The 9655-nt window shown below is 43.1% G+C and overlaps 1 protein-coding gene across 4 annotated transcripts in view; it reads right to left on the bottom strand.

The window, feature by feature from the left end:
- Positions 1 to 3997: 3997 nt before the first annotated feature.
- Positions 3998 to 9655, bottom strand: part of larp1 (La ribonucleoprotein domain family member 1) — a 44482-nt gene continuing 38824 nt past the window's right edge. For 3 of the 4 annotated variants that reach the window (XM_012958714.3, XM_012958715.3, XM_031897738.1), the window contains exons 17-19: positions 7852 to 7961; positions 7638 to 7765; positions 3998 to 6999 (exon numbers count right to left, since the gene is read on the bottom strand). In XM_012958714.3, coding sequence (XP_012814168.1) covers positions 6796 to 6999; positions 7638 to 7765; positions 7852 to 7961 — 442 coding nt within the window. In that variant the 3' untranslated portion in view covers positions 3998 to 6795. 4 annotated transcript variants of the gene reach the window in all.

Genomic DNA, 9655 nt, shown 5'->3' with positions numbered 1-9655 from the left:
TTTTCTTAAGTTGTCCATTTGTTTCAACCAATGTTACAATTTGCCATCTAGCGCTATGTAGATGTGGTGCTTTTCATTAGGGATGCACAGACTCCATAATAGCCAGCTGAGCCTCGCATTCACATATTCAGATTGGAGATAAACCTAACAAGTTGTTAAAATCCATTTTAAAAGATTTTTTATCACTTTAGATTTATCTATAGGTTTATAAGTCCATAACGTTGGCAGAGGCAAGTGTGTGGCTTTAATAGTCATAATACAGCCAGATTATATAGTGGCATGGTATCGTGCCCCCATGTTTGAGAGGCAACACATCGCCAATGGCCAGTTTTTGGGTTAAACACAATGTTATATATACCATCACGCACACACACCTATAGGCACCTTTGTTCAATATAAGCAACACTAATAGGAACTGTTGAAAATAAAACGTGGCAACTTTTTCAGATAGGTACTGGCAACCCACTAAAATCTAATTATAGGGTAAAATAATTGCTTCTACTACAAAGTATACTGTATATACACACTCAGGGTCAGACTGGGCCGCTGGGGAAAAAAAACCCAGTGGGCTCTGGCAGCCCCACCTGGTGCTTCCCTGGCCAATGGTCTTCCTTGCCTGATGCGTTCAACTTACGTGCGCTCAGGGAAGGACGTTGGGCGGGGGGGGGGGGGGGGTTAGGGGAAGCCCTAAATCTACCTGGTCAAAAACAACCCTGTCCTGCCAAGGTCATGGCAAGGGCTCTGTGGAATTTTATTTTTTTTTTGGATTTCAGAGATGACAACTGCTGAGAAATGCATCTGTGTTGATTGGCTCTCAGCTTTTTCATGCTGTGGCTGGAATGCCTTGAACCCTCACAGTTGCTATGTAGGCATTAAGTACTTTGGAGAATAATCTGGGAACTGAAGTCAGTCCAAAACGGAAGAGCCCGAAATTTAACAAAAAAACTAAACAAAATTCTGCTTGCTTATCATGAACATCAGGAAACACTGGACATCCCAGCAAATTAGAAGAAAGAAGGTTCCATATAAATATTCGGATATTTATTGTGAGAGCTTTGAAGTTGTGGAATTCTCTCCCTGAACCAGTCGTACTGGCTGATACATTATATAGTGTCAGGAAGGGGTTGGATGGCTTTTTAGCAAGTGAGGGAATACAGGGGTATGGGAGATAGCTCTCAGTACAAGTGAGGGAATACAGGGGTATGGGAGATAGCTCTCAGTACAAGTGAGGGAATACAGGGGTAGGGGAGATAGCTCTCAGTACAAGTGAGGGAATACAGGTGTATGGGGAGATAGCTCTCAGTACAAGTGAGGGAATACAGGTGTATGGGGAGATAGCTCTCAGTACAAGTGAGGGAATACAGGTGTATGGGGAGATAGCTCTCAGTACAAGTGAGGGAATACAGGGGTAGGGGGGATAGCTCTCAGTACAAGTGAGGGAATACAGGGGTAGGGGAGATAGCTCTCAGTACAAGTGAGGGAATACAGGGGTAGGGGAGATAGCTCTCAGTACAAGTGAGGGAATACAGGGGTATGGGAGATAGCTCTCAGTACAAGTGAGGGAATACAGGGTTATGGGAGATAGCTCTCAGTACAAGTGCGGGAATACAGGGGTATGGGAGATAGCTCTCAGTACAAGTGAGGGAATACAGGGTTATGGGAGATAGCTCTCAGTACAAGTGCGGGAATACAGGGTTATGGGAGATAGCTCTCAGTACAAGTGAGGGAATACAGGGGTATGGGAGATAGCTCTCAGTACAAGTGAGGGAATACAGGGGTATGGGAGATAGCTCTCAGTACAAGTGAGGGAATACAGGGGTAGGGGGGATAGCTCTCAGTACAAGTGAGGGAATACAGGGGTAGGGGAGATAGCTCTCAGTACAAGTGAGGGAATACAGGGGTAGGGGGGATAGCTCTCAGTACAAGTGAGGGAATACAGGGATAGGGGAGATAGCTCTCAGTACAAGTGAGGGAATACAGGGGTAGGGGAGATAGCTCTCAGTACAAGTGAGGGAATACAGGGGTAGGGGAGATAGCTCTCAGTACAAGTGAGGGAATACAGGGGTCGGGGAGATAGCTCTCAGTACAAGTGAGGGAATACAGGGGTATGGGAGATAGCTCTCAGTACAAGTGAGGGAATACAGGTGTATGGGGAGATAGCTCTCAGTACAAGTGAGGGAATACAGGTGTATGGGGAGATAGCTCTCAGTACAAGTGAGGGAATACAGGTGTATGGGGAGATAGCTCTCAGTACAAGTGAGGGAATACAGGTGTATGGGGAGATAGCTCTCAGTACAAGTGAGGGAATACAGGTGTATGGGGAGATAGCTCTCAGTACAAGTGAGGGAATACAGGTGTATGGGGAGATAGCTCTCAGTACAAGTGAGGGAATACAGGGGTAGGGGAGATAGCTCTCAGTACAAGTGAGGGAATACAAGGTTATGGGAGATAGCTCTCAGTATAAGTGAGGGAATACAGGGGTAGGGGAGATAGCTCTCAGTATAAGTGAGGGAATACAGGGGTAGGGGAGATAGCTCTCAGTACAAGTGAGGGAATACAGGGGTAGGGGAGATAGCTCTCAGTACAAGTGAGGGAATACAGGGGTAGGGGAGATAGCTCTCAGTACAAGTGAGGGAATACAGGGGTATGGGAGATAGCTCTCAGTACAAGTGAGGGAATACAGGGGTAGGGGAGATAGCTCTCAGTACAAGTGAGGGAATACAGGGGTAGCGGAGATAGCTCTCAGTACAAGTGAAGGAATACAGGGGTAGGGGAGATAGCTCTAAGTACAAGTGAGGGAATACAGGGGTAGGGGAGATAGCTCTCAGTACAAGTGAGGGAATACAGGGGTAGGGGAGATAGCTCTCAGTACAAGTGAGGGAATACAGGGGTAGGGGAGATAGCTCTCAGTACAAGTGAGGGAATACAGGGTTATGGGAGATAGCTCTCAGTACAAGTTGATCCAGGGACTGGTGTTATTGACTTCTGTCAGGAGAGGCACTTTCTTTTGTGCCTCTTTGGATCACGATACTAAGGATTATAAAACAATAGGAAGGTGACTGGATGGGGAATAAAGCTGGCCATACACGTGGCGATCTGACGATGTTTCGTGCGACCAACGGTCGCCATTCAGTTCTGAATCGGCAGGTAAGGAGGGAGAAACAATAGGATTTCTACCTCCTTCTGCCGATTCAGCCCTGAAGGGAGATTTTGGTCAGGCGCCTTCTATGGCGCCCGATCAAAATTTTCAAACTGGTCCGATCCGCGAGTCGGCCAATATCAGCAGCCTCCTGCGATATCGGTCGACTCGCCGACATACCATACACGCACCGAATATCGTACGAAACGAGGTTTCGTACGATATTATTGGTGCATGTATGGCCACCTCTAGGAAGGTTGTGCCCAGGGGGCCTGAGTCTGAGGTGAATGGCCCTTTCATTAGATGTACTGGCACACGGGGAGATTAGTCGCCTGGGATAAAGCTTTGCCACCGTGGGCAACGGATCTCCCCGAATGCCTGCCCACCAGCAGTAATGTAAGAAAACCTACATGGCTCTTTGTTTCTCCAAAGCTGCCTTGTGAGGAAAGGGTAGTTGCAAAGATTTAGAATGGGCAACTAATCTCCCCATGGGGCATTAACCCAAAAGTAGGGGGAAAAGTCTATTAAATACACATTCTAGAGATAGGCAAAGGAGTCAAATAAAATTTAAATTTAAAGTGTCCTTTTAAATTCTCTCAGAGCTTTATTGTGTCAATTAGCTTTCAGCAGCTTCTGATATCCGTTTTCTACTGTTTCCTAGCCATGTAGCAGAACTACAACACCCAGGATGCCTCGACTCTATGGGCAATAATAGTGGGAGTTGAAGCCCTGCAACACGCAAGGCCCCACAGATTAGAACACAGGGCGCTAGAGGGTTATACACGGTATTTTACTAAAGTGGAAGCATATAAATACATACCGGCACTACCCCCACAATAACACAAGCATCAGAAACCATTGTCTTTGAGGTTTTTATTTTTATACATTTTTTTTTGTATTAAAAAGGAAAAAGTATAATTACCACAAATTACCAAGAAATGACTAAAGCACAGCTAGAAGCAAAATCATAACTCAATAAGAATGGATACTCTGAATAATATTAATGTTATAATACAAGCGCTCATTCAAGTATTTTACATTTTGTCAATTTTATCCATTTTTTTTGAATTTTTTTTTTTCTTTCTGTTTTTTGATCTGAGCATAAAGGGGGTGGGGGGTAATGTATCTGAAGCATTCCATAGTCTGGGGGCAGCAGCGTTTGCACAAAGTCAACGATGACTTTGGAAGGTGGAAGGTTAAGTGTTGGCAAAGGCTTGTGAAGGGGAAGGTAGTGGAATCTTTAGAACAGCAATACACTGAGCACCAATCCACTCTCATCAAGAAATGTAAGCGTGTCAGTCTTCCTGGGGGGGGAAAACAAGTGGTTTGAAGTGAATTGTGTGCAAATCTAAGACAGCGTGACTCCCAGCCCAGCAGTGCTAGAGTCACTGGTTTGGAGCAATAGGTTGTTTGTATTTTAATGGATTTGTAAGGTGCAACAAAGCAACAGTTCGTTCCTGCCATTCTACATGGGGGCCAAAATCAAGATATGGGAGGGAAGGAGCAAACTAAAGGACACACTAGCTACTGTCAATATAAAAGAGTAGGCCAGTGTAAAAGAATAAATCACATGAGCAGCTAACCATGACGGATTTATATATATTTCTATACATATCTGAAGATATATGATCTGTAGCACATACATGCCTGGAAAGGCAGATAACCATATCAGGACTAAGTTCACTGCATACTTGCAAAGGGCACAGGGGGCAAGTGACAGTTCCGTAAGCACCCTCAAGGGATTCTGGGAGTATTAGGCACTCGTATCTACCCTTTCACCCACTAGTCATCACCAATATATGGAACACAAATCCAAGTAGAGGTAAAACTGGCAAGATGGCAGCTGCCACCACCGATGGTGAATATTAACAGCTACTGAGGATAAAGAATGAAGGGGAGGGGCATTTAAATATCTGTGTAACCAGCCATGGTTCCTTAAGGATCCAGCCCTAATTAATCATATGAAGGCTTATTTAATTAGTGCTCTGGTAACTTGATTTGGCTGAACACACCAAACCTTTAGGCACCATTTTATTCAATGGCAGTGTCTGTCATGCCAGCTACATGCACAAATGCACCTTCTCAGCCACAAGACCCGTCAGATTTGGCTTTGCAACAGAGTCTGAAAGCAGTTTCAATTCCATTGTCTCTGTGAATTTCCTGCATTCAGAAGAGCACTACCTGCAGCGGGGATGGCAGTGATTTACTAAAACTGGCGGGGGGAGGGGGGGGGGGGGGGGAGTCTATTAAGGTGTAAACGAGTCTCGATTGTAATCTGTGGTTCAGCGATGGCCAATTGGCCAAGAATTTCCAAATCTTCGGTAGAATTAAGCCCTAAGGTCCCCAAAGAAACACAGCAAATGCAACACAACTAACCCTTTTGCAGCATGGAACTGATTTTGTTTATTCTTGTTCCTTAAGGGGGGAAAAAAATTAAAAATGTAATTAAAAAAAAAATCAAATTGCCTCTTCCTGCTTTACATCATGCGGCAATTTTTTTTTAATACCAAATTAATATGCCCTGGGGTAGAACAACCTTGAAACAGTCGTCCCAGTGAAGATAAACAGCAGCATGAAATGTGGGGGCTATTGTGCCAGGTGATATGACTGGTCTGCAGCCAGTCTTCTGTTTATTGGCTGCTCCAAAATGCTTATGATTGGCTGCTGCTCTATTCCAATATGGCAGCTCCTTCTGCAAGCTTCTAGGTTACTATAAGGCAATGTTTCATCATTTTGTTCTCACTGCTAAATAGATTCATGTTTTAAAAGGGAAATAAAAGGCAGTCTTGTTTTCAGTTTTGATAATTTTTTTTCCTCTAGTCTTTTGCTAGTTTTTGTTTTTTTTGGGTTCTCATTCACATTCTCATTCAGAAAAAAAAAAAAAACAATAAAACAAAAGAAAAAATAAAAATATATTTATATATAATTCTCTCTTAAAAGGGAAGGGGGACCAACTGCAGGGTTGCCTTGAAGCCATAAGCTGCATGCCGAGTTGCTGCGAGAAGAAAGAAAGCCAGAAGATTAGGCGCCACCAAGTGGACAATCCCTGGAACCCCCTTTTCAATGTAATGAGGAAGAGGCATCGTTCAAAAGACAATGTCAGAGACTGGAGATGCTGCAGAACCCAATCTTTGTTTCAAAGAAAACTGATGTGTCTCGTGCATGAGAGACAGAAGCCAGAGAAGGGCCCTGTGTGTCGCCCTATGGCGAGCCTGTAACAGCAAAGCTCGGCTCGTCTGCGCGTGGCCATCTCACAGCAGACACGAGTCCGCAGTCTTTTTTCACACTGAGGAATTGCTGCTCAAAAAGAAGGGCACAAATCCAATAATTTAAAAACAAGGAGAAAAAAAAAAATAAAAATCTCCCTCTGAACATAGCGAGAGCTTTCCTCCAGGTTTCTGCTAAAAGAAATGAAACTAAATGTCATACCCCTAACCAAAGATCATCCTCCTCTTCAGTATGAGCAGCTACCCCCTATATGTGTAAAGGGCACGGGAACAACTAGTCCTTGCCTCCAGCACCTGGAGTCTCTGGTGTAAGCAGTGTTTCCTGTAGGAAGAAGGCTGGATCCATTGCATTTGATATATCCACCTTCCCATATCCAAGAAACCATGTTCCCTTCCCAGTCCTTAGTTCCACTCCAATTTTTATTCTGCCTACTTCCCTGCTCCAGGAGTCTGGGAATCCGGTGTGGCAGTGGAAGGATGGCTTTGGGCTTTGGCCTCTTCCCTCGCTGAATTTTGGGTTGAAGTCTGATGACCAGATCCTCTACTGGAAGACTGGGATGGGTACCTCCTTCTGCCCTCACCTGTGGAGAGTGAGTGTCGCCTCTTTGATCCTCCATCTTCTCCCATTGGTGGCTGAAAGGGGGGGGAAATTTTTTTTTTAAAAAAAATATTTGCATCATTTTGGCCCTGGTCTGTTTGCAGAAAGGAAACACCCAGGTGTACAAGTAACAAGCATGACTATGGAGCTTATAGAGCATATGGAGCTATATTAGAAGTTAAAACAAATACAAATATACTTGCAGCCATATTTTGGCAGCATACAATTTCAAGCAGGTTTCTTGACAGCTCAGTGCTGTATGTGCAAGTGTCTATTTTACCACCAGAATTTCCTGTTACTGTACACAGTATAAAGGTAATGATAAGACTGAGAAATAAAGCAGCCCACCAAAAGAGCTGCATTCAAGTGTCCAGAAGGGAAAATGAAATTGATACAACACCCTATTGACATAAAACAGTAAGGTATACATATAGCAATGCAAGAAACACATATATGGCAATCAAAACACAGCTTTAGAATAGGGTTACCAGAGCACATAAAAATTCAGGGACACTTCTAGAACAAGCTAGAAGGGCTGCGCTGACTGCAGTTTCATTTAAATGCAATTAGTGATGCCCTGCAAAGTGCACTTATTAGAGATATCCCTTAATTTTCAAATAAACTGGTAACCCTACCTAGATTAAAAGTACACAGTCTTTAATAATATACTTACATCAACCCTGAAATCCTCTAGTCGGCGGAACTTGCTCAAATATTCCTGCAATATGGGGTCTATGTCAAGGTTTTTGGCTTTGGAATATTTTAAGAAGGCCCAAAACTTCTCCAGCCCATAGAGCTGACCTGCAGTGTAACATAAAAGGATAATTAAAGAGATGCTGTCATATTACCCACAATACAACCATCCCTTGTTAAAAACTTGAGCTCACCAGTTTCGTAGTCCCTTCTAGTCTCTTCCTGGAAATCTCGGAATATGTCCACTCGGAACTTCTTTTCTAGGCCGTAGCTGTAGTATCTGAACAGGCACTCCAACCCGTACCTGCAGAGGAGAACCAGAAAGGCCGTTATGTTATGCAAAAAACCTGAGGCACATTTCTAGCTGGCAGACAGAAATCAGAGCCCTGAGATAGGTGGGAAAACAGGTTATTGGCCTAAAACACGTAGAAGCCCCGGTAGCCATATTATAAATGGGTATTATTTTGATGAACCACTTAAAGATGCAGATTAAAAACAGATAGTGGCAGGGTCATCTAAATAGGTCCAAAGACTAAAGAAGACTTTCCTAAGGAGCGTCTTTTGATTTGTGAAGTCTAATGGGAAATAACAGGATAAGAAAAAATGTATTTAGAATAATTTCTATCCTAAAAATTGGTACTAGCATAACTGTTTACATTAAAGGGGTGGGCCACAAGTTAACTTTTAGTATGTTATAGAATAGCCAGTTCTAAGCAACATTCTAATTAGTCTTCACTGTTTGTTTTTGAATTATTTGCCTTCTACCTTTTTGCAGCTTTCATATGGGGGTCACTGACCTCTGAGACAAAATGCTAATGCTCTGAAAGGCTAAAGTTTCATTTTTATTGTTACTTTATATTACTTATTTTTCTATTCAGGTCCTCTGCTATATATACATATCAGTCTTTAATTCAAACCACACCCAGGTTGCTCAGGTAATTTGGATCCTAGCAACCAAATAGCTGCTGAAACTCCATGCTGGAGAGCTGCTGAATAAAAACAAATTAAACTACAAATAAAAAATGAAGACCAATTGTAAATTATCTTAGAATATTGCTCTCTACAGCAGTGATCCGCAACCAGTGGCTCAGGAGCAACATGCTGCTGCCCAACCCCTTGGATGTTGCTCTTAGTGCCCCCAAACCATGTAGTTATTTTTGAATTCCTGACTTGGGGGCAAGTTTTGGTTGAATAAAAACAAGATTTCCTACCAAATAAAGCCTGTAAGCTGATAGTGTGCATAGAGGCTACCTAATAGCCAATCTTAGCCCTTATTTGGCTCCTGCATTAACTTTTATGGTGCTTGTGTTGCTCTCCAAGTCTTTTTACATTTGACTGTGTCTCATGGGTAAGAAAGGTTGGGGACCCCTGCTCTACAGCATGCTAAAAGTTAACTCAAAGCTGCACAACCCCTTTAAGGCTACAATTCAGCATAATGTACCCATTTAAAAATCTTGGAAATAAAGGTCACAAGAAATCCTGAACTATTCTATAAAATTGATAAGGCTAAAAAAATCTAGAAGCATATTATAGAGGTAGCAGAATGCATAAATGCCTCCCACAACTTAAATCACTGGGGTCAGAGATTTAGTTCAAATATGAAGCATACAGTAACATATCTGCCCAACGATTGGTCACTGTATAAATCAATATTGCAGACTTGTTCTGTATGTATATATACAGCCATGTGACTCCTTTACTTGCCAAGTCCTCAGAACACATAATATATAAGCCTAACCACGTGACTGGAACTTGTGTCTCATACAGGATACAAAGAACGTCACCAATTCATCTCCACGTTGAAAGAAAGATGTGGTCAAAGAACCACGCACTACTGTTCTGGATCATCAGATATTCCCCCTTCACTTAGTAATAGGTTAAAAAACAGGACATTTGCCCGCAGATAACCCAGAGCCCAGTCAGGCTGTGCACCCCAGAACCAGAGGCAACAGGGGCTAGGGGGGTTACCCCTGCCCATTTGTACAGAGTGCGGACTAC

Source organism: Xenopus tropicalis, chromosome 3, assembly GCF_000004195.4.
Source record: "Xenopus tropicalis strain Nigerian chromosome 3, UCB_Xtro_10.0, whole genome shotgun sequence".
Lineage (NCBI taxonomy): Eukaryota > Metazoa > Chordata > Amphibia > Anura > Pipidae > Xenopus > Xenopus tropicalis.
This window is presented reverse-complemented; position numbering and strand designations above follow the sequence as displayed.